At 35.1% G+C, this 25,717-nt stretch overlaps 1 protein-coding gene across 5 annotated transcripts in view; it reads right to left on the reverse strand.

Annotated features, from left to right (window-relative positions):
* Nucleotides 1–25,717, reverse strand: part of SNTG1 (syntrophin gamma 1) — a 343,517-nt gene that overhangs the window by 143,473 nt on the left and 174,327 nt on the right. For all 5 annotated transcript variants that reach the window (XM_027674095.1, XM_027674125.1, XM_027674115.1 and 2 more), the window contains exons 2-4: nt 25,014–25,068; nt 13,515–13,649; nt 5,650–5,706 (exon numbers count right to left, since the gene is read on the reverse strand). In XM_027674095.1, the coding sequence (XP_027529896.1) occupies nt 5,650–5,706; nt 13,515–13,649; nt 25,014–25,040 (219 nt within the window). In that variant the 5' untranslated portion in view covers nt 25,041–25,068. The remainder of the gene's footprint in view (nt 1–5,649; nt 5,707–13,514; nt 13,650–25,013; nt 25,069–25,717) is intronic.

Here is a 25,717-nt window from a genome sequence, read left to right on the forward strand (position 1 = left end):
ATAAAGAAAAAATGGATGATAACTCAACAGTTCGACAAAAATTCAATGCTGTTGCTTCATTCAATTTGTCCTGTTGGGACTGGAAACATTTATGGTTCTTAAGAATAAAGTAATACAAATACATTTCAGATGAAAAGGAAATTCAAAGGAAGATAAAGGCAAATATACACAGAGAAAGAAATAGTTTTTCCTCTGCAGAGAGCATCAAAGTGTGAGCTTGAACGCAACCTCTGCAAATTCAGATCATCAGAAGCTACACTCTGCCACAGTGTTAATTTGTTTAGGAATCCTGGTTAAGGCTTTGCTTACTCTTCTCTTCAGCAGTCAGATTTTACTTTGGAAATAACGGCTTTCTCAGGTCAAGGTCGAGATGTGGAAAGGACTGACATGGGTGTTTTGATGGTCTAAGGAACAGCACACATCCCTTCTTTGTACAATAGCCAATTGTTTGAAAGTGAACAGTCTTGTACTCAATACCTATTTCTGTCATGGAATAAAGATTAATTTCCTGTGAAACTATAGAATCTTAAATAGAATTAATGCTCTTTCTGCTGGTGGCTATCAGTGCAAATAGTCCTAAAAACACTGAGTCAAGAGGAATCTCAGTAATATACAATAATTATAGGTCTACAGGAAAAGTTCTACTGGCATTGCTTGAGACGAGCGTTGAGAAGCACAGAACGTAACCATATTTGTTGCACAGACTGAGTATTCATTCCACAAAGACCAGAGGCTACCTTCTTTTCAGTCAGGCTGAGAGACGTATTCAGATTCATTAGATTGTAGCATTATAGCTTGTTGAATATCATTCAGTAGTTTTCACCATAGGAACAGCAACACAAAGTTTGCTTCGCTGAACATAATTGGTTCAAGCTGAACAAATTTATAAGACTTAACCTATACACTCCAGATTTTTCAGTCACATGCACATTTAATTTCTTCCAAATTTTTCAAACAAACAGAGAAATAATTGTGTAATTTCATTCCTAAGCTTTCAATGTTACACAGATGTTGCACTAGTAAACTAGTAAACTAGCCCAGTAAAGAAGTGTAGAGTTTAAAGCTCTGCATAGCTAACACAGGTCCTTTTTTTCTCAGTAAAATGGCCTCCCTCCTTAGATTCAGCTCTCCACTAAAGAGGGAAATTACTGTTATTACTAAGCCAGCCTGCAATGCACACAACATGATTACTCCTGTCTCATTTTATTATATCTACCTAAATTTGTTTACACTGCAGATTTGAAGAAGCTTTCACCAACATCCTAACTGAAGAAAATTCCCTCTTCTCACTGCATCCCAGTCTGATGAGTATGATGGCTTCTTTTTAAATTAGCCATAGGAGGTACTGCCCACTATTCTAAGAAATAAAAAATCAAAATGGAAAATAGAAAATAGCTAACCACCTATCTACACCCAGTCACTGTCAGCAGTTCATAGCAATAGTTCAAGCATATTTTGCCATCTTGTTGAATAGTACTTCAGGTTGACACTGCAGTCTTGCATCCTGCATTCTCCATTCTTCTCTGTCCTGAGGAGGAAAAAGTGTATGCGTGTCTGAATTCTGGTTTTATAGACTCAGGAGATACTCCTCTGAAGAAACCTCTGGGAACAGAAGAGACTTTTCCATTGCTTTAAATTTTCCCTTCCTCTAGTATGGACGTAGTTATAACCTCAGACCAGAGGAGGGACAAAAATACATCAAGTAATGGTGTTGAAGACTTAATGGCTCAGACTTCTATGAGAATCTAACATCAATCTTTCTCACACAGATTTTCTTTGTCATTTTTCTTTAAGCAGGAAAGGATATACCTGGAATAATGGTAACTGCCCACCTGTGGAGGTGGTCCTGCTAGAAGAGGAAGAGGAAGCTCTAATCACTGGCAGCTGTCTGAAGTTTACTGTTCTGGATGTTGGCCACTACTGGTGAGAGGTCACCAACACCTCCTTTCAAAGTGTCATATAATATACTCCTAAAGATTTTTTCTTTTCCCAGTTTTTATGTGTGAGAGTTATTTTTCAGAAGTTTTTATCATATTAAAAATAGAACAACTGAAACTAGTAACTTTTATTGACAAAGGCTGTTTTTTTTCTGGATCTAAGTATAAAAAGAAAATAACCTTTTTTTTTTTTTTCCCTAAGCAGAGAGAGAAAATCAGAGTCTAAGCAGAGCCTAAAAAAATTAGACCAGTTGTTGGACTTCATTGTCATTAGATTAAACAATGTAGGGGATGTTTGATACTAAAAGGTAGTATTTCCACTAACAAAAATAGCTTTAAGGTCCATGGCCACCAGATTTTTTGATCAAGTCATACTGAAAAGTCAAATTAAATCTCAGCAGATCTGTGATTCTGTTCATCATTTAAAAAGAATGATCAAAACAGAGGCAGGAAAATTGCACTGTACTGAGTCCTGGTAGCCAGACTGTAACAGCAAACCTTCATTTCTTTAATGAACTATCAATTTTGTTGCCTATTTCTGCAAGAACACTACACTCCAGTTATTGGAAAACATGATTTTCTTTCAAAAGTCATACACTTAGCAGCATCTTTTATCAAAGCTTTGCATCTCAAACTCGTCAGAGATGAGATAAATTACTGAAATATTATGCTATGCTTACCAAATTCTACATCTACATCTATACATTCCTTCACACACAAATGTTTGTCAAGAGGCTTCAGAAATAAGAAAATAGTTCCTTCACAAGAGTGTAAACCAGATCTGTTCTGCTTCAAATACAAGCACAGTTTTACCATTCACTTCAGTAGAAGGGAATACAGCAAAACACACCTTAAAAGATTGGATTAGAAGCAATATTTAAAGGACTGAAGTTTCCGTCTTGTGCAAAAGTCAAGCTCACAAGCAGGTTTTTTTAAGAAGTTAGCTGAATCTGTGATTTTTATAAATATAGTTAGAATGCCCAGTTGTAAGAGAAGAGAGTTTCTCTCATAGACAAGTAAAAAAGGTTAGATAGTTTCATCTTGGAATTATTAACAATTTGTCCTTCTGCTCTTTAGAAAAAAAAAATAATTCCAAGGGCCCAAAATACTTAAGGTGGGATAAGACGCTTCCAAAATTTACACAAGAGAAAAGTTGAAAGGTGTCTTGATCATGTGAGGTATCTGACAGCAAATGGGTGTTTAAGTTAGCAGAAACAAAGCATCATAGTGCCCTACAACTGAATGCCAAATCTAGACAAAATCATAACAAACAAGCAAGCATTCTAAAGTGAGGGTCATTAATCACGGTACTGCTGTAATTAACACCTCAGATAAACTGCATCCTCTGATATACACCACAGCCAGAAATTAAGTCCTCAGATAACCCGCATCTTTAAACAGTCTGAGAGTAGTAAGACAACAGAAACTACTGTAGTTCATGAGGCTGTGGGAATTACTGACACAAGGAGGAGAGGCCTCAATCCCTCTCACTCCTACAGGGTGACTTGTAGACCTCTACTTTCAGGCACAATTTTAAAATAATAACATTTCTATTTAAAACTAATAACAAATACAAGTTCTTCGTTGAAGTTCAGGAATCTTCCAAAACAAAACAAAACAAAGTAGCTAACTTCTTTCATATTCATTAGGAAGCATACTATTATTGAATGACACATTTTACACAGAAAACTAGCACTTTTCAAAGTATTTAGAACTGACACTGATGCTTCATGTCATACCTAAAAAGCCCACTTCAGTAAGCCTTCATAAAGTTTGCCTACTAAACTAAAAAAAAATTACTTTAAGTTCAGTTCTGTTATTTCTTACAGCTAACTTAAAATTATATATATTAATATAATTATATATTATATAATTATATATATTATATATAATATATATATTTTAATATAATCTGTTATTACAGATTATATTTATTATTTGTGTGGCTTCCAATTTCTTGTTAAACTTTCGTTGTGAGAATGTAGAATTACTAATAAAGGGATCTGGCAAAGAAGGTCCCACATTAACTGATTTATAAAAAATAATTTAACGTAATAAATCATACTGGCTAACACACATTGACAGAACATCCTGGACCATAGAATTCAACTCGCTATTTTCATTATCTAATCTATGCCATCCAAGTAAGTTTGAGTTTCCTTTGTTAAAAAGAGATCTCTTTTCTATTTAATGACTTTTTAAGGGATTTCATCACTTGATTGTTAGTTATTCAAAAAATTAAAAATTGTCTATTTGCACCTGAATTTACATATCTTCACCTTTCTACTACTTAGATTAATTTTGATCAAAATATCTATGAATTTAAGAGTATCTCACTCCACTAATTTAAGAAAGACCATTGCACATTCACTATTTAATTTATATTTCTCAATTATATTTTATTTCATACAATGTACATAATACTTAAAAATGTGATCTTGAAATTGTCAGCAATTTTAGTTCTAAATGGTAAAAATTTAGTTCTATATTTTAGCAATTTTAGTTCCAAATTGCAAAGCATAAACAAAAATCAGGTTTAGTGACTGTGGAGATTTGCTCTCCAAACATCAAAACTTCTTAATGTAACCCATTTTTCCTTAATACCAGCTAAGTAAAACCTCATTTACCCATGCACTTGATTTTACACTGACATGCATTACTTCATCATTATTCAATGAACTATAACCTATAATGATACCAGAGGTGCTGTTGACCAAACCAATGAGAAACTTTGGTGAAAAAATAGCAAGAAGGTTTCCTTGAATAGAGGTCTTCATAGGTCAGCAAAGTAACAGCAAGCATACCAAGGCATATTTAAAAATTAGTATTTCTATTCATCAATATTCTTATCAATGACAACACAAATGCACATTAATTCTTCTTATGAGTCCCTTATAAGGTCAATACTAGCAGATGTTCAGAATAAAATCTATACTTTCCCTTTATATGCATAATTTAAGCCTCTCTGCATTCATGTGAAGTACATTTCATTTTTTCCATTGCTATCTTGAGACTGAGGACTGCTGTGCTTAGAAGATAAAATTAATCTTGTGTTGTCTACATTCAGATTCAAAGCTAAGGTATGGTTTTCAAAATCATAGATTATTACGACAAAATTTATTAACCCTTTCTCCCTCTCATGCCTTCCTGTCTCAAAAAAGGGTTACCTATGCTTATATACATTCTTGAATCTTACTGAAGAAAGCAAAAAACATGGTAACATGATTAATTGCTATCTTTGCATGATCTGCAGCAAAATAAACCATATGAGCAAGCAATAACACTTTCTGTCCTACTAATGAATTGCAGTGAATTAACGCGATATTCTTTGTAGGAGAATTGATGAAGAACTTATTGGCTTTCCATGTGCCTGCTGCTGTAATTAAGCATTCATTAATAAGCATTCAAATTAGAGTGCTGCTGAAAAAAGTACAGTCTGTGCAGATGAAAACACCTCTCAACTCTTATACCAAATCTTATTACAGAGTTGGTCAGCTTGAATCTTAAGGGAATGATCTTTCCATTGTCTTCCATTACATAGGGCAGCGTAGTTGCTGGTTGCCTACTGTGGCAGTACCTAATATGCTAGAATATGTTTGGTCTCTTGTTTCTAGTCCTTTAAAATACAGTTTGTCCTCATTAAAAGTAACATTGACTATATGAAGACAACTTTTGGGTAACATGGAATAAAAGACCAAAAAAATCATCCTACCTTTATACTTAATCCAAATCCTCCTACAGTTTGTCTTCTGATAGTTACTGTTCTTTCCTGAGGAAAAAAAAATCAAGTTTTGTTAGATTAAATATTTTCTGCCAGAACAACTATATTCACAAATCAATAATCTGTTTCTGTGCTTCCATCAGACATTGACTTTTCTTGCTTTAATAAAGTTCTGCATTTCTAAATGTGGAAATCCCATGAAACCTACACTGCAGAGGAAAAAGACAAAATCTGGATGAAAAGCAGAGGTCCTGTCTCAAACAAAAAAATCATTTTTTCAATTCACAACATACTAGCAAGTATTGCAATGCATTAAGAACAGAACTGTGGAGTTTGACAGTTAGGGCACAATATATGGATTTCAGAGATCTTCACCTTGACTAGACCTAAATTGGTCCCAAATGTAGATTGAACACTACATGCTGAATTACATGCACTGCACTCCTTTAGTGCATTTTCCAATCTAGTTTCATCCAAGAGCTGCATTACTTTTTTTAAGTGAAAGAAACGCATGCTTCAGAAATACTTTGCTAGCATAGCAGATTACTAAATAGGCAATACTGTGGAGAAGCAAGAAAAGAAAACAGAAAAATTTCAAGAAACTGTAATTTCCCCATATACCATAATTTATCAGAGGGTTTGGTCTAGTATTTTTTCTAGTTTCTATTCTATCGCCATTGAAATTTGATATTAAATAGTTCAGGACTAGACATTTACTGAAATGAATTTCATTTCAAAAACATACTGCAAACTAGATCCACTTGAGTGATGTGCTATGTGTAATGAAAGCATTGCATTGTATTTAACTTGGGCTAATTAAAAACAGTTCTCAGTCTTATAATAAAGAAATAACACTTTGATGTATCTTAAGTGTAAAGACTTACATATTCTTTACAGCATTATAGCTAACAATAACAAATATGCAATGATCTTCAAAAATACAAATCAGAATTACATACAAGTTATGTATTTCATTAGTAAAACATCAGTAATCCCCTAGTCTGCAATTTCAAACCTCACAGAAACCTTACAGTGAAACAGCTTTTCCAGAACTTTCAGAAGCATCACACATTTCATGCACCAGAATTTTTGATTAGGATTAAACCCCAGCTTTGATCATCACCTCCATTTTTTTTTTTACCCCAGAAGTTTAGAAACAAAAATGATAGGACCTATTAAACCACAGTTATCTGTCATCCAATCTAAAACTGAGCCATTGGTCAGGTCTTCTTTTGTAATCGGTAAAGAAAAATAAACACATTCAATCCAGGTGATTCAGAGCAGGTGCCTAAGTTAGGTATTAATCACCTTCATCGAGTATAGAGGCAGGATGTCAAATCTAACTTGGGAATGATGATTCCCTCCTTTTAGAGTTGCAAAGTAACTTGAAAAAGTATTTTGATGGTAGATACCGGCTTTGAAATATTTTGCCAGAAAACTCCTTCATCCAAGTAAGTTTTACTTTGTGATTTGCATATGACTTTTTTTATGTGACTCTCAAAAATCCCAAACCAAGCTTAATTTTCAGTGCCTTTTTCAACCCAGGTGAACTGAATAAACCTTGTCTACAAAGCACTATATTGTAATGTAAAATAATACTTTATCATAATGATTAATGCAATAAAGAGGTTTGACCAGCAAATTGAAGCAAATTATTTTGTTCTGATGCTTCTAATTAGCATTTCAAATTAACAATAACAATAAAAAAATGCTTTTCTCTAGTCCAATAGCTTTAAATTCTTAAAATGATTTACAATTATTCATTAATAAAATGTGGCAACAGCTCCGGAAGGCAACAAATTTTGTAACAGTAAAGAAGTACTCTAAGTATCCTGATTGACCATTTATGTTGTTTCATGTTAAAGATACTAATATCTGCTTATAATAAAGTCTTACTAAAAATCCATATCAGCTATAGATTTCTCTATTAGTATTTCACTTAGTTTCTCTTTCCCCTCATTTTACACAGCATGGATTTCTACGACTGAATTTTCAGTGGTTTTGCAAATTCAAAAAGCAGCTTCATCTCCAAGTTTACAAAATAAAGCTTCAGTTAGATGAAAACCTACTTAGTTTACTATCAAGACTATGCAAATTGTTCTGTGACCTTGTAATTCTATTATGACATTTTTTTATCTACATTATAGCAAACAGAGAGAAAGCTAGAGCTCCTAGGATACTTAAAAGCAAGATTCAGAGAAGTGTTTTAGCTGTTTCCTGGAACAGAACAAAATTAGTTATCATTTTATCGAAAAACACAAAGCCGCTGCCATCCTGTCAGCATTCTCCATGCCTTTAACTCAGAAATTCCTCATCCACACATATGTTCATTGACTGGAAAGGACAGCTAAGAGTTTTGCCAAGAAAATAAAAATCTTCCTCTGAGCTACGCAGTGAAATAAAAACAATATCTCTTAGGCTTTCACTAAAGAGCTATTAAAATTTCTCCTTAAAATCCATATAGTCTTCTTGAGAACACAAACATCATCTTAAGAGAGATCAGAAGTGAAGAATGACCATGTGAACACACAGCAACAGTAAATAATGAGGAAAGGGAAGTGTAGAATCCTGTGTAATCATTAACTATTTGCATTAATCAAGAGTTAATGTTATTTTTAAGAGTTAAATCTTAGAGCACAGTAAAGATTCAAATATTTGATATTGAGTGGTATGTGATGTAAAAGAAAGTTTCTAATTGCTTAACTAATTCTTAGAAATAATGATTAGTAATTTCAAATTATTGTAATATAAAGCAGTCATCTAATGTGATATAATAATCTAATAATGCGTCCTTATGAAAGAAGTCAAGTAAAAGTTGAAAAGGATGAAGAAACTTCAAAAGTCTTCATAAAACTGAACTAACTGCATGTGAAACTTAAATATATCATTACTCAACCTTTTTCCTAGAATATAAATTTTATATTTTCAGTTAGGGACACTGGTTTCCCAGTGTGCGGTTATTCATCTGATATGTCTGCTATTGTTCTTATAAGAGTAAAGGTTTGAAGAATAAATTTGTCTAGGTCCAGACAGAAAACAAGATGCTTTTCACTGTGGATAGAACAGACACCAAGGTATTACATGTATGGAAAAAACCTGATAAAAAGCTAAATGTGTGCACAAAATAGTAAGTGAGAAAAAAGGAACAGGAGAGGAATCTACAATAGCACAGTGACATGGAAAAATGTAGAGAAAAAAAGGAAGAAAATGTTAGAACATAAATTTTAAAATATAGTATTATAAAGATAAAATCAACATATTGACAGCAACTTCATAGATCAACCTGTTAACATTTGATGCCATAAGATCTTCAAGGCCATGCTCTTATATAGTTTATCAGTAGTAATCCCACTACATTTTGAAATAAGAAAACATCATTAGAATTTTTTTAGTTTCATTTAATTATTGCGTACATTTTCAAGATCTTATATCCTGTTTTTGATAATGCTTTGCTCTTTCTTACTGACATTTCTTTGGATTAATTTACATGAGCAGTCAAACTTTATACTCATTCTGAGTGTAAAGGACAGAGGACAGGTCAGTCACATTTCCAAGTTGAATTAATAGTGTTAACAAGGTTTGCCAGCAGACTTGCTCATCTGCTAACTTCCATCATGTGACATTTGAAGCTTGTCTCATTATTTCAGTTCCTCATGCAACTGGAGAAGGTTGGCAGTAAGGGATGACAGCAGAATGACTGGTCAACTGGAAGTCCCTCTTCCTCTGCAGCTGTGCTGGAGACTGAGGATGGTAAACACAGCGGTGTACTGGCTGGAATAACCAAAAGCACTCATCCTTTTGCTTGTTCTCACTTCAAAATATTCCCGTTCCTGCAGCATATGCTTAAAAGCTGAAACATTCTCCTAAATATCTACTATAAAATTTCTCCTAGGACTGATTTATTTCGGAAGTGCTGCATTTCTCAAGACAGAAATAAAAGAGAAAAAAAAAAACAAAACACAAACTATAAACCCAAAGTCAATATGGATCTGAACTCACACTAGGAAAAGTTATTATTCTCTTTCAAATTTGGCATTATAAAATGCAATTTGAACCTCAGTTGATTGCTATGCTTTTTACTTTTAAGTAGCTGCAGAAAAATAAGCCACCTTATGCTTTCCCTAAATAATCATATTTACATCTGTCAGGCTGTCACTTTAAAGCTGCCCAGACTGGCAGGGGAAAAAAAAGTTACCCCCATCTGATAGATGTTTGACGACTTCTGTGAAAAAATGGATTCACTCCACTGAATAGCTGACAGATACCAACATGATAAAAAAAACCCCAAAGATTCTTACTGCTAGCTTTGTGAGGGTAACAAGAATGGAAAGTGCTTGAAAGGTGACCTATCTGTCCACATATTTGCAATTCTCTTCAAGACAGGGAGTTTCGTTTTGACATCGTTTATAATATTCAACCATGCATCAGAATCAAAACTTTAAATAAAGACAATACAGAAAATAAATCAAAACAATTATTTATTATTTTAAGCTTTTCACTTTTTTCTTCTATTTCTATTTATTAAAATTGCTAATGTTAATTGAACTTGTTTAAATTTTATTTTTATATATTTTGGTGTTAGTAAACCAAGTAAATCTCAAAAGATAATGATCCAATGTAACAGATAAAAAAAATTAACTCTCAAGAAGTCTCAAAAATTTAAATATGTGTCCAGTTTTTTAGGGGAGAAAAAGGTATACCTGACCTGACAGACACTAGTCTTATCTTCCATTTTTTCCACAGGTAGACTCATGGATATCTTCAGAACAGAAACTACTCCAATTAAGGCATACATTTCCCGTACTATAAAGCCTTTCCACAGGCAAGGATTTAATCTGGGTTTGTAATGACACTGCCTTCTAGGCTTTGAGTTTCACTAAATGCTCTCACCTCACTTTTGGTTGTTCGCACTGGAGTTCAAGACTACATCAGATGTCCACTAACAGCATAATGCTGACCCCACTATGCTTCTTTCTCTTGGAAAGCAAGTCTTTCTTTTTCCATACATAAAGAAATCTATTTAACGCTTATTGATGCAACTGATGCTCAAATTTTGATCTAATCCATGATGGTTTGAATGACCGTTGTTGCTTTATGGAATTGTTATAGGTACAATTGCTGCAGGACCATCACTAGCACCATAATTTTGTTCAGCCTACTAAAGAAAGAGATGCTTTATTTTTTAGTGTTTAACACTGGTGCTTATAATCTTTCATGCATTTTATTTTCTTACTCCAAACTCCACACAATGAAAGAATAAACAAGGTTCCTTTGCACCTCTTTTGTTTTGGAAACTAGAACTGTCTTCCATCAAAAGGGAAGTGTTCTAAATTAAGAACTAGGTCCTTATCCCATGCACTCACACTAAACAGCACTTCATTCCTAAGGAGCCATTGACTTCATTTAGACTATTCCACAGGATACAGATCAGGATGCTGCTGGAACGCTAAGTGCCTGTTTAAAGTCTGTCCTACACAGAGAAGCATGCAAATTGATTCAGACTCAAGGAACAGAAGAGATACTGTTCTGAACTAGAAACACAGTAACAGCCTTTCGTTCCATACCAGTGCAGAAGTGATAAAGAAAAACCTTATAATCAAATTATTTGAAGGTTATTTATTAAAACAGATTTAAAAGAACTCTTATTGTAGCTACTTGTCTGTAAAACTTAACAATACTATCATTTCTCAGTTACAAATTTTATTTTTATGCTTTAGAGTTTATTCTCGGAGGCATTCAGTGCCAGTTGCTGATGAAAACACTAGCTTTGTAGAATTCAGGTAAAAAACATAAATGTGGTCACTTATCTAGAATGACAGAAAGAATAAAACAAAATTAACCAAACAAAGTAAAATATAAGAAAAACAAATAAACCTAATAAATCAGGAATAGAAATGAAGAAAATCAGCAAAAAAAAAAAAAAAAGCCTTTGGGGCTTGTTTGATTATAGCATGCAATCAAAGCGCATGATTCCAGATTATTTAAATTATCTGTGACAAAAGGACATCTAACTGTTTGTGAAATGCCAATCATCCTTAGTTGGAATGAATTTACTGCTACAAAACCTAGTCTTAATCCCAGAGGAAATCAGGGTGAAGTACTCAAAAGTCAGTAGTCTAACAATGACACTTCCACGAAAAAGAAACTTCTCATCATCACAGTAATATCAATCAGATTATGAGTTATGAATTCAATATGCAAATAATATGGGGGAGTTTAATTAGTGAAGCAAATAATCCACTATTTTCCACAGAGCCTTTGCAAAGCTAAAGAGGGCAAAACTAAGAGAAAGCCTTACTGTGAAATGGAAAAAAATTAATATGCATTTCATGAAGACAGCTTAACAAGTTCAGTAGAGTAACAGATATTACAGCAGAATAATGAAAGTTGTATTTCTGAGTGATAAAATCTTTTATTAAATAATGCCAGAATGGTGTTGGTGGAATAATGGTGCCGCAGTGTATGTTGCTAATTGAACTACTACAACTGAGCTTCAACTCATAACTTCTTTCTACACTAGCTGTTAGAAGTCCCCTATATTTAAGAACAGCACATTCTGATTAGTAAAAGGAACATATATACTCCACATAAAGAACACAGACCTGTGTTAGTAAACAGTATTTGTACAGCGTGAAATGGTCAAAAGCTAATGTCAGATTTGTCATGCAAATAAACCCAGATTGTATGGAGACAGTGTAGGCAGTGTGTTCCTCTTGTTTCAGACAAAAGCTCTGAAACTTTCACCTTGAGATATTCATAATCCTGAGATAGATTATTTGATATATTTTCCATTAATTTTCCACACTGTTAGAACTGCTAACATTCTACCAATTTATTTCTGGTTTCTGCTTTGTATCTTTTTATTTTACTTGTATTTAGAGATACAGGTATGTGATAACAGCAGCAATTAAATAATAAAACAGACAGACATAATACCATTCACATAACATTTGCATAAAGAGATATCACACTACTACGCATCCCAAGACTTAACATAAAATCCTATGATAATTTTATTTAGCTCAAAGGAATAGCAGAATGTTTATGATAGTTTCCCATAAATCTTAAAAATATCTCTACAAAACATAATTACAGTATCTATAAAAGTCTATAGAAATGAATGCTAAATGGTTTCTATTATTTTTGTAGCTATCTCCCAATATTAAATTAAAACTTAACATTACAATAGTACTAAAACCTACAATATATAAAAATTATATAAAAATTTACGCATCTTCGAAATAATTGTCTACAAAGCTCAGCTTCTTATGCACAAGATTCAATATGGTGCTTAAATCAGAAATCTGACACATCATGTAAAACCAGTAATACATAAAACACACTATTATTGTTCCATCCATGATGTGCTGGTAAAACTAGTGACCCTCACAGCATGCATGAAATCTAGGGCTGTGCTACCATAGGAAGCAACCAAAGCAACAGAGGATAGAAGATAACTCCTCTACCAGAAAAGCCCTGCCACAACTATCTTATCAACTCCACAGACAATACTCAGATATCTAAGTACATGGAGGTATCTCTACTCCCTGCAAAAACCACTGCTCATGTCATTTCTCCTGCATTCAATTGCTCCAGTACCCAAGGGTGAGTTAAGAGAAACAATACTGTACTCACACATAAAATTTATCATCTTATGGTTGCTTTAGGTGAGTACTGTTAATATTTACTTGCAAAAGATGATATATTAAAACACACTTAGTGTTAACAGTATAAAATGAACTAGCAAAGCATGGGAGTAAATGCATACATATGTGTATATGCACTTGCACACATGTACACACCCTATTTTTTTGTTTTGTAAAGAACATCTTAAAGAAGAAATAAAAACTACTTACACCAGAATAGAAAGGCTCACCAGACACACAGATCACATCCTGCTCCTGGATCATCAAAATATCTTTGGCTAAGTGCAGTCGCACTTTGAAAGGCTCCTGGTTACCATCCTGCAGCAAACAAACCCCTGTCTTTGTCTTCAAAGGAAGGAATAAAGAAAAAAAAGTTTTTTTCAGTTAGCACTTTGCATTGCTAGAGGTGATATAGTTGAGAGATAGGTACAGTTACCATAAATACATAATCAAATATCTAAAACTATTTCCAGCAATCACTGTATTTACTGTGTTTAAACTACAAGAGAACGATGGTTACAGTAGCATATAGTGAAGGCAGATTTTGCAATAATAAGGTGCTATTTCACCAATGATGAAAATGTGTTGAATTGATGAAATTTGAAGTTTGAAATTTCTTCAGATCAGCTGTGCTCTTACGTTCCATTTTTGTATTAAATGTTGCCACCTGACTTGAACGTGAAGTAAAAGCTAATGCTCCACATATTACACCAATTTAGACACAGAAACACGTACAATGATATCTCCAAACTAGTCAGATGTGAGCACCAACAGCTACATGAACCAATTGTGGACTTTTCCTTATCTATGAGCACAACATTGACTTAATCTTTTATGTTCTATTCAAATGAGGATGCTGAAGTTAAGAATAAGAGAAAATAAATCAAAGAATACAACTCCTTCTAGTAACTTACTTCTTGCTCCATTTCTGTATTTTACATTTATGGCTAAAGATCAAGAATTCTGTAGGATTCTTCAATATGAAATAAGTGATTTTGCAGCAATTAACACTGTCTCTGTAGTAGCACCTATTTGTGCTATCTTTTGGGGCATTATATATTAAAGGGTTGAGCAGTGAAGAAGTTGGCACATGTTAAGTACTATCAGTATTTAATATTTTTTCCCTTAAGGCTGTGTTGAAAATAGCACTCTTTTAACACCTCATAAATGAACAAAAGTCCTGTTGGTAGAGCATTTTTAATATGAGAAATCTACTTACGATCCATCTAAAAATTTAGCCTTATAACATGTAATTTACCAGTATAACACATGTATTTGCATAGATACAGATATATATGTATCCACATATGTATCAGAAGAAAATTCACATAGTATTTAAAATTTTGGACTCATCAGTGCCAATAAGAAAACTTTCACCATCTTTATAGAGGTCAGATTTCAATCCACCACCTGTAAAAAGCTGGCTTAAGAGGAGATCAAGGAAACAAAAGCATTTCTGTGAACTTTAAGTGCCAAGGTTGACCTGGCTGAATCTGAGGTCTCTTTCTCAGACAAGAGTTTAAAAGAGGATTTGGAAGATCTCCCCATAATGTGCTCTGACACTTTACATCCATAGCATGGAAAGAACAAACACAAATATGGAACTGACAGTAGGCAACTGCCAGAAGAGAAGTTTAAATCTGTCTCATGAGGCTTTAAAAGAGGTGGAAAGGTCGAGGACAACCTTTAAATAGCTCTATACAATGTTCTCCACTGACAAACTGTTCTGTCACTTCTACTCCATACTGAACACTCAAACTTTGGAATCGTTTTTCCTTGGATGCCGGGAGCAAATGTGTATAACGTAGCTATGACTTTGAAAGTGGCTCTGACGTTGTTTTTATTCTTTTTAAACTAAATAAGAAGAAATGAAAATTAAGAGTTCTATGCATTGAACTCACACTGGGGTCAGTGGAAGCTCTGGTCAAAAAGTCATCATACACCCTTTTTCTAATACTAAGGTGTCTTTTTTTTTTTTTAAACAGGATGAGATAGAAACTGTTTGACATGCACAGACAAAATAAATGGATCACAAAAGGAGTTAGGTTTTCAATACCACTGAAAAATGCCCTCTCATATCATACATAAAAATGTTACAATATTAAAATAAAGACAGAATGGTTCTGTCCTTGTAACTTCTGCTTTACAAACTAAGATGCCTCCTTGCTCCACAGAGTTGTGAAGTAAGCAGTAAGTGACAATGGCAGTTGAATAATGTGGGCTGTAAATAACTATGGTCAAATAAAAGGGGCTAGTTACCACTTATATAATGTCTCCTGTGAAAGTTTGTAAATGTGTCTTTCCTCCTCCTTGGATAACTGGCAGTAGAATAAATTCTGCCTCTCATACACTGGGTATAGAACTCTGACTTACTTGACTTCACATTTCTGATTTGGTCAATAACCTTATAAAATTTCCAGAGTCTTTCTGCAAAAGCAGAGTGGCTTCTTTGGGGGAATTAGTCAGATAACCATAGCAGACACAGTTAGCCATTAGAATAAAATTAAAATTCAAGTCAGTTTCTAAATGCATGTAGGCTGAGCTTTTTCAGTCTGAACAAGGAAATCGAGCTTGGGAACAGCAAAATATTTTGGCCCTTGGAAAGATTGATCACACACACTCAGGGACCTTATTTACATCAGACACTCTAAAATGTAATGAACCACTTCACTGTTGTTGGGCTTTATGAAAGCTGGTTTACGATACAGTTCAAAATTAAATCTTACATTATACTACCTCCTTCCCTCTCCTACCTGAAAGCAGCATTAACAACCACACAAAGGAGAAGAATGTAGTGGAGTTTCATTAGGTAGCTTCAAAAAAAGACCTTGTGAACAAAGACTGGGATTTAATTATTTGGTTTAACTTTTGCCTGCTGAAATTTATTTTTTTCTGCTCTTGCCCAACCCCTTCAAAGCATCCCATAAACTGAATCAAATAAAGATATCAGCTCCTGCATCTTTATCCAGAGCTGGAACTTAGGGAAGACAAACTGTATATATAATTTTGTGTAAATTGCTGTACACATCACAATTTTCATTTGTGTGACCGCAGCAAAACTATTCTCATTGAAGGGACACCAACTGTCTAGCCTCTACCCCTGCCCTCTCTTACTCTTGAAGAGCTTAGATGAGTGTGTGTGTGTTTGTGTGTGTGCGTGCGCATGGTGTGGGGGTGCAGGGCTATGGCTGGTGTTAGCTTTTGTTCCTGGTACTAATTTTTAAGACACTCCATGTGGGGGTGTGTTAAAATTCTTCCCTTCAAGCCTTCTCCATTTCACTAGGAGAGCCTACCCCTGGCTTGCAGCAATAAAACAGCATAGGGCACATCAGCTGAGCTACTGTCACCGTCAGTGTGAGGTCATGCAAGGCATCCCCTTGTTTCAAGTGTGTGATACACTGCATTACCTTACAGCAGACGTGGACGGAGAAGCAGGGTTCAGCTGATAACAGTTTGTTAAGCTAATACAACCTGACTGTATCTGTAAGCCTGAATCACCAAGAACATTACCTTATATAGAGAGTTTGGCACTTGACGGGAAGAAAACAGAGTGTTTGAAGTCATAAATTTTTATGAAATGGATGAGGTGTGTTAAGGAAGGCATAGGGAAGCAATATAAGGCAATATAAAGCAGGGAAAAAAAAAAGAGTTTCCATATGGGAGAAGAGCCTGTGACTTCAAGCAAAAGCAGTGATGAAGGAAGATAGAGGCACCTAAGTAACAGATGCGGTGAATATTGCATCTGCACAATGCTGCCTCTGCCATCTCATTCTACATCCTTTTAAACTGAGTTAGACAAGAACACTGTTGCGGCAAGAGTTGATGTTCTTGGAACTGCTTACAGTTCCTGAACTAATATAAGTAAAAGAGGGGCTGAAAATTGATCCCCCTTCGCTTTGCCACAAAAATCTGTGGTGAACTTTCTGCTTAAAGTCACTATTAGAGAACAGTACAGGCTGGCAGAACCCTTAGACTGCTTCTCTAAATAATATGGTTACACTCTGATCATTATTAGCAACAAGGCAGTGAAAAAAGGCCATTTAAAAATCTTCTCCCGTTATACCCTGACTTACAGCACATTTTCCACACAGGCTGTGTATAAGATCTGGCCCTAATAACTTTTCTAAAAGGAATTTAGAAATTCTTCGATACTAAAGACAGCTTAGTGCAATATATATGGCCTTAACAAATTTTTAAGAATTAATTTCAGAGGAAAGACAAATGAAAACTGCAGTTTATATATTTATGCTAGCAGCAGAGTCTCTACCAAACACATATCAAAATAAATACTGTAGAAAAAACATCTTTAAAGTTATCTGTTGATTTAGAAGTCAACTTCCCATATAAAAAATTATTTTTAAATTTTTTTGCCTAAATAAGTCTGCTGGCAGATTTTCTGTTGAAGAAATTTTTTTAAAATTTTTTTTATTTGTTTTTTTTCTTGTCATTTATGACAAAAAAAATTCTAAAACATTTTTTGTGTTGTTCTAGAGGAGACTTAGCATTTCAGGCAATTTTAAATAGTCATAATTAGTTTTCAAGACACAGATATCTTTTCATCTATACTATTTTATCTGTCTTTTGCCTTACATTAATAAAACAATTTATTTAGCTTTGCTCCTTTATTTTCACAGCAGTAGGAAGACTTAAACAGATATCCCAGAATAGTTTAGTCCACAAACTAGTTGAAAAAAGGAAGACAGGAAAAAAAAAATCTCAGCACATTTTCTATGCAAGGTGACCTGGATTTTTAGTTTCTTTTTACCGATATGTCCTAAAATAAACTAAACCTCTTCAACTCAGTTTTAAGTCCTGAAATTTATTTCTACTATCAAGAACCTGATGCCAGTAAGGAGAATGGGTTTCAGAGACTGTCTTAAAAGTGTATGTAGTTCCTTCAGATTAATATCTACCCTTTTGGATGCTTATTTGAACTGAGGCTGACCTCTGAGTATTTGGAGATATGCCTGTCACTGCTTTATAATCACAAGTATAATAATAAAAAAAAGAAATTGAATCAGAGGCTTAAGAAAGTAATGGCAAAGGATTCAAGAGGTAGGAATATGTGTCAGAACCACATAAAGGATGTTTTTTAAATGGTCCAGCTACACATTTTGTGGAGGTGTTGCTAGATTAAGTGAAAAGCACTTATATTGTCAAAAATTGGAATGTAGCCCAGACACACTGGGATGTGTTCAGCTTGTCATTCAGAGCCTCTTCAATCAGATACCAACATTTTCCAATCCAAAGGACAGCAAGTCCATTCCTGCATATGGATTGTACACTCCAATCTGAAAGAATCGCAGAAAAATTCTGAATTTGGACTTGAACTTATTTTTTATTTGATTTGTCAGGTAGTTGCCAGGTAAGTGTTTGGCTGTGGTATTCTTCATAAGTGATTTTCTTGAATGAATAAAGTCTCCTAGAGAAAGTCCTTGTTTCGCACAGTCTGTAATTCAATGTGTAAATTAGGCATTTGGAAAAATATATATATATTTATGTAAGTATATATATATGAGTTTCTTACTGAACTAAGGTACTTTTTTTTAGAGCAAAAACTTTCATTTTCTGACTCTATAAGGATGCCACTTTGATTTCTGAATTACCAATGAGCTTACTGGGACTAGAGAGTTGAGGCTAAGAGGTAAAATTACATAAAATTAAAGGCTATTATGAGAACACGCACATTTCCTCAAATTTACTTCACCCATTATATGACACTCTAACAGGAATTGTAATTACCAGTCACTTTCCATCTTGTTATTTTGAGATTAAATTATGAGTTGAAATTTCATTTAAGAAAAATCCCAGAAACCTGAGGTTTTAAAAATCCCAGTACTGCTATTTAATAGGATTTATAAACAAAGGAAAACAGCAGCCGGGGCTGAAATGTGTAAATCAGAAAATAGCATAAAGGTGACTAGAAATGGACCAAAAATGTGTGTAACAGGTTTTAGGGAAGAAAGGCATGAGGAAGTCAAAATATGGTTTAAAAATTAAAACACATTCTGTGGGAAGAAAGAAAAACCACCAAAAAACCAAGCAACTAGATGGATGTTGAAATAGAAGTCACTAAACTTCTGACTGGCAGAATATATAAAATTATAAGGTTTGTGAAGTCGACGAGAATATTCATAGAATTCATAAAGCAGAGGAAACACAAAAAGTTTACCAATTCAAACTAATCCTTCAAAGAAACAATGGACAGTACTGTGAAAACAGATTAATAGATTATAACCATGAAAATGAATGGGCTATTTATTAACTTAAATAAGTTTGATGTTATATTCAGGGGAAAAAAAAAAAGCCAAGCTATTAGAAGCAAAGAATGAGATATCAAAAGTTAGAAAATTAGAAAAGTTAGAAAGCTGTTCATGCAGCTTGTTCTTAAAGTACATGGAAAATATGAACTTAAAAAAAAAATTAAAAAGTATCTTGGGGAAAATGTCCTTATGCATTATAATCATCCCAAGTCTGCAATTTCATCAGAAGGGTACTTCCACCGCAGAGGACAGTATTATGTCAGAGACTGAGGTTATCTTCCAAGAGATAGTTTTCAGAATATAGAATAAGGTCAAGCAAGTACAGGAGAGCATTTAAAGAACCCTGTGACTTCATGATTTATGCCCTTGTAAAGTTCAGAAAGCTCAGGATAAAGGGTAAAAGAGGAAGTGGTTAGTCTTATGCTTTAGAAATTGTTAAGTACAAGAAAAAGTAAAATTGATACATTTGCTGATCAGTGAGGGAAAGAGCATGGAATACAGAATAATCAAATATGAAACAGTGAAAAACTTCCCACAACTAACAAGCGGAGAAACCGCCAAAAAAATTTATAATTTTCCCCTCATCAGATACCAGATAGTTTTCCTTAAAAGAAAATGTGTGTACAATAAAGGCATATTCTCACACGGGGCACCAGTTCTGGTTGCATTCCTCCCATTGTGGGGTTCCATTTCTGAAGGCTTGAGGTGGATAGGGAAGGGGTTACTCCAGCTCCAGGGGTTTCTTCAGGGTCCTGGACGCATGGAGGGGTTAGGTGCTCACCCCTCCCCCCATCCACGTGGTCCCATGGCTCCCGGAGAGACAGCACACAGCACGTGGAGAGGAGGCGAGAGAGGGGGTTTATTGTGGTTAGGGGTTTATAAAGCTCTTGGGAGGGTCAAAAAGGGACCATGTAAGGTAAGGGGTCTTACAAAACACCAATCAGGCAGGGAACAGCCAAATAAGGAAGGGGTTAACAAGAGACCAATGAGAAGACTTCTTGGTATCTTCTCAGGACATTCCTGAGACAGAGATAAGAACTGGCTGTGGGGGATTTTGGGAAGAAGAACCTGAGTTAGCAAAGAGACTACAACAAAGCCATTTTGAAACACACTCAAACCACAGCTTCCCATACAAGGCAGATTCACTGCCACATCTGTATGTGTGTAAGGCCTCCTCTTTCTGCAGTGCCTTTTAAATTGTCTAGCATAGAAGGTATTTTTTTGCAGAATAAAACTATTTTACAATGCCTTGAAAGGCAGCACAGCCTAAAGATAAGATGCTTAGGGGAGAAAGTAATTATTAGGATCATAGGAATCATCTTTAGATTGACAAGAAGCTCTATCTGTGTACATATATGTGTGTTCAAGCTCTATAATAGCACTGACTGTACCATTCAGACCTCCGGAAGGAACTTGGGCACAAAGGGCACATGCAGGTGCCTACAAGTAGACAAGACCACTTCAGTGTCCAAATCCCACTAACAGACACCACAAAAAATAAGGGATGCATGAAAGCATCAGTACTGTGGAAGAACTAAGATTCCCTCAGGGACATCCAATGCACTAGAGCAGCAGATATTTAGAATGAATGAAAAAAATTGACTATGTCATGAACACTAAAAGCTGTGCTTTCAACTCAGTGTATCTATGTGGAATATTTTGGTTTTATGCTAATCAAAACACAGCTCAAATCATTTATTGCCACTAGTAAGGATGGAAGTATCAACAAGAATCTGAGCTCCAGTTGTCATTTTGGGAGAGCGATCTCAGTTCTCCAGTGGTGGTTGTTACAGCACTGGGAAGGGTGATAAGATACTCAGACGAAAGGAAACAAAAAGGGGAAGAATAGGAATATCAAATAGTCCAGATGCTTCATGACAGCTTTTATGACCATTATCCAAAACTGTTCAGTAACTATTTTGGCATAGAAGACCAGAGATATTTTTCCAAGATATGTAGTACGATTGAGAATTTGATACAGTAGAGGATGGAGGGGATAGATGCCTGAAAGTTTTAAATGTACTGACTAGTTAACAAATTAAACAAAATTACCTTGAGCAAGGTGTACAGCTACTTTATGTTTCATGTCAATAGTTGAAATAAATAAAATAATATCAAAATCTTTGTGGCTTGGAGTGACTAAACTATTGCCAAAGATGTGCCAAGATGGAATAGAATCACAAGTTAATTAAGGATACAGTGCCACAATGGTATTTTCCTTTGTCACTATCATCACTTTCCTAAGCTCAAGCACCAGCTGAAGTTTTGGTGACAAATCTGACAAATTTTAAGGTATTAAGGAAATTTTGTTAAAAGTAATAGCTGAAAGGTACATATTGGGAATTGAAATACCTAATAGAATGGATGATTACACCTCATACTGACCTTGTGGAAAATCTCATTTAGTAATTAATTAATACCTGAATGGTGCAATTCAAAGTCCAAATAACACCCTGTCCACTTCCATCAGCCTACTGAGAGCCCATTACCACAAGCTCAGAGGACCTCAGGAGCAGAATGGTAGGTGGGAAGCCAAATTATTGACTCAGAAAGGGACATCCAGTCTGTCCCCTGCCAGGGCTGTCTCAGGACAGCTTCAGCTCCAGTGTCCCAGTGTGAAACCCATTATGACAAGAAAATGCCATAGCACCTCTTGTAGTGAGTGGAGGTCACCACAAAGGAGCATGGGACACACTATGGGATGTAGGTTTGGATTGCACCAGAGCTATCATGGGATGTTTAAGGAAGGACGCAAAGGCAGGGAAAGGGATTCAGTGTTTTGGGGAGGAACAAGTACAGGAAAATAGAGAGTTAATGGGAAAAAAAGTGGTTGGTCATATGTAGTTTTCTAGTCAGTGTCCTTGTCCGACCATGCCCTAAGCCCGATCTATGCCGTCTGTCCTATTGTCTTTAAATTACTTTTCAATTCTTCTCCTGGGTGAGAGATTCTATAGAGTGTGTGTGTGTGTGTGTGTTTGTGTGTGTGTGCGTCTGTATGTGAGAGAGAGAGACAGTCTGTACCAGCAGCTGCAGAGAGGGTGAGGCCTCAGTGGCTCATATGCCCAGCTTCCAGTAGCTATGAAAACTGGGATTCAGGGGTAGCTGCTGAGTACACTGTCTGGAAGGACGTTTGGAGGCATCCACAATGTATATAGACATATATTTTCAGGAGTGGACCTCAGTTCTGCTCAGACAGAGAGAGTAACAGGATGAAGCCAATGTCGCTGTCTGTGCAAGTGCTCTGTGTGTTGGTATGTGATCTGTGTGGCTGGTCATGTACATAAGTATAAACATATATATGGATACATGTAGTATATGTGTGTGCCCTGTCTGCATATGCCTACTGGGGATACATCTTCACCCTCACTAGTGTCTGAACCTGGGCATACAGAGCTGCAGCATGCTCTGCTCTCTTAGGCTTTTAGATCCAAATCACTGTATTCTCCCCCAGGCAAAAATCAAAGTAGACGGTGCATTACAATGATAGTGCTAATGTTTCAGTTAAAAATTACACTGTGTGCAAGTATAAGGCTGCTGATAATTTATTTAGACATAGGCATTTGATGAAAGTGGGTTGAAAGTCTGTATTTTATAAACTTCAGTTTGGGAGGAAAGAGATAGACCATAGTCTCAGAATTAACACCACTGACCCTGTAGCACAAAGCCAATTTTACACAAAGCATATAAATGGGTTGAATCCACCTTATTTAATTTTATTAATCTAAAAGCTACAGAAGCCTCCTTAGGACCTCCAGATTATGGAGCTTTTTTAGGATGTGTGGAATCATCCTCTCCTTCCCTTGTCTGTCATGGAAGCTCCAACAAAGCAGTTGATTTTTTAAAGAGATACATTTGAAATCAATGCCTCCATTAGAAGCTAGATACAGAATGAAACAGATTTATCAACGTACTTGCACTGTAAAAACTAAGGCAGGACACACATGCCAAGTCATCTTCCTGTGGCTGCCCATGTCATTACTGCTGCTGGGCACAGGCTGAAGTCAATTGCCACTAAATAATCTCTACTAGCGTAGAGTTTAAAGAATAACAACATTAAAAAAACCCTATGAAAATTATATCTGCTTCTCTTCCTGAATAAGTGCATTCAAAAAGAAACCACAAAACCTAAACCAAAATGCCCCTAATTACATGCTTTAACTTTTGGTCAGCCACAAAGTGGTCACAAAGTTGAAGTAGATGATCATTGCAGGTACCTTTCAACCAAAAATATTCTATTCAAAAAACCAAACCTGAAAACTAATAAGAATGCTTTCTTCCATGCAAATAATCTGAGATACATTGCTATATGATTTAGACTGTGCATGGATCTTCTGAGGTATTAAAGCCTGACATGTACCACCCTGGACAAGCATCACAGTATTCTTTCCCAAAGACAAGTTTCACTTTAATATTAGTTTTTGACCCTACTACTCCTTTAAGAATGTCGTCATGATTTAATGTTCTTTAGCCTGCTTATTTTCTCTTCTCCCCTGATTTATTCCAATGGATTCTCAAATCACAGTTGATTTTAGCTGCAGTTAGTTCTTGGTTCTACTGTTATTCCCATCCCTTCACACTTGAAGTTCTAGCCAGTTTTCTTGTTCCCAGTCCTAACTTCCTAAACACTGTTTGTGGTTTTCTGCGTATAAGTAATTGTCTTGATTTTTTAGTTATAATAATGCATTGACTTCATGACATAATTTGGTGTAAATGGTTCTCAATGTGTCTGAATTGCTCAAGTTGTTAAAATCATGTTAAAAGAACTTGTTCACAAAAAATCACTGCGTAATAAGATGCCCTTTTAAACATCTACACATACATTTCATTTGCTTTCTTTAAGGCAAAGTTAGTATGAACACAGAAAGCAAAGCACTTCCCTCATCTCTAGTGGAGGGGGACTGATGTACTTTGCCTTGACATTATAAAACTATACCTATTTTAGGCAAAAATTACTCTCTTACCTCATTAAATCTAGATGGAACTGCTTGTCGTTTTGATAATATTCACAGCTTCTTCTCTCTCCCAACCCACCTTCTTCCCATACTTTTACACTTCCCCCTTGGTTCTGCTGAGCAGCAGCAGACAGATTTCTGACTCCATTGATGTTTTTCTTTGTGTACAGGCTTTCAGCTATAAACACTTCATGAAGAGCAAAGCTCACACAAAACATAGCTATCTGCACCTACATTGTGCCTAATGAGGTATATTGTAACAGAAAGAGGTGAGGTCTAGTATTGAATACACCTGGAAAAATTCTTGCATCTTCTGCTACAAAGTCTATCTGCCACCATGAAGTGATCAGATGAATAACTTATATTTGATTATATAATTACTAAAATTTCAGGGAAAATAGGTTAAAAAAAGAGGATATTGCATCTAAAAAGGATTAAAAGTTCATTGAGTTTTCATTCTACTATTGTTTCAAAAGAAAAATATCTGATCCTACCTCTTCACAGGCAGTCCTGAAATCCATGTGCTATGACACAGCAAGTGATATTTGTCTAAAATGGAGAGAAAGATTTCATTAGAATGAAAAAGCAAAGCATAAAAGTTATCTGTCTGAGCTGAGCAGTTGCACTTCTCATTGTTAGGTCCAGTTATAGACATGTCTTAAAAGGAGAAACGATCAAAGTTGCATCAGGATTAGGAAGTATAGGATGTTGTTCCTGGTTCTTATAAAGTACACAACCTGGTTTCCTCGAATATTAACAGCTTGCAATCAACACCTCTTCCCTTTCACAGGGTATTCAAATGTACTTTTCTTATTGCAATTTGTAAATTTCTTTTTGGTTGTTTTGTTGTTTTTTGGGGGTTTTTTTTGTTTGTTTGTTTTTTTAAAGTAAGAGTATACTTGGAAGTAACAAAAATAGAGACAACTAAGTTTTGTTCTTCAGAACACTCTTTTTTAAAAAATGTTGGTTTTTTTTCTTTTCTCCCCTAGTTAAAAACCACTGAGCACCAATACCTTTTGTCTCACGTTTTATTAATATACCTAATCTCTCCACAGAAGCCAGTGTCATTTAACAGTGTACTTACTTTGCAGAAATATTTATGAGTTGAAAAACAAATGTTAGAAAAGTGTGTGAATGCTGGCAAAATGTCACACCAAATCCTGTGATTATTACTTTGCCTGGCCTTTACCCGAAGTAT

Source organism: Neopelma chrysocephalum, unplaced genomic scaffold (genome assembly GCF_003984885.1).
Source record: "Neopelma chrysocephalum unplaced genomic scaffold, ASM398488v2 Primary Assembly neopelma1_22, whole genome shotgun sequence".
Taxonomy (NCBI): domain Eukaryota; kingdom Metazoa; phylum Chordata; class Aves; order Passeriformes; family Pipridae; genus Neopelma; species Neopelma chrysocephalum.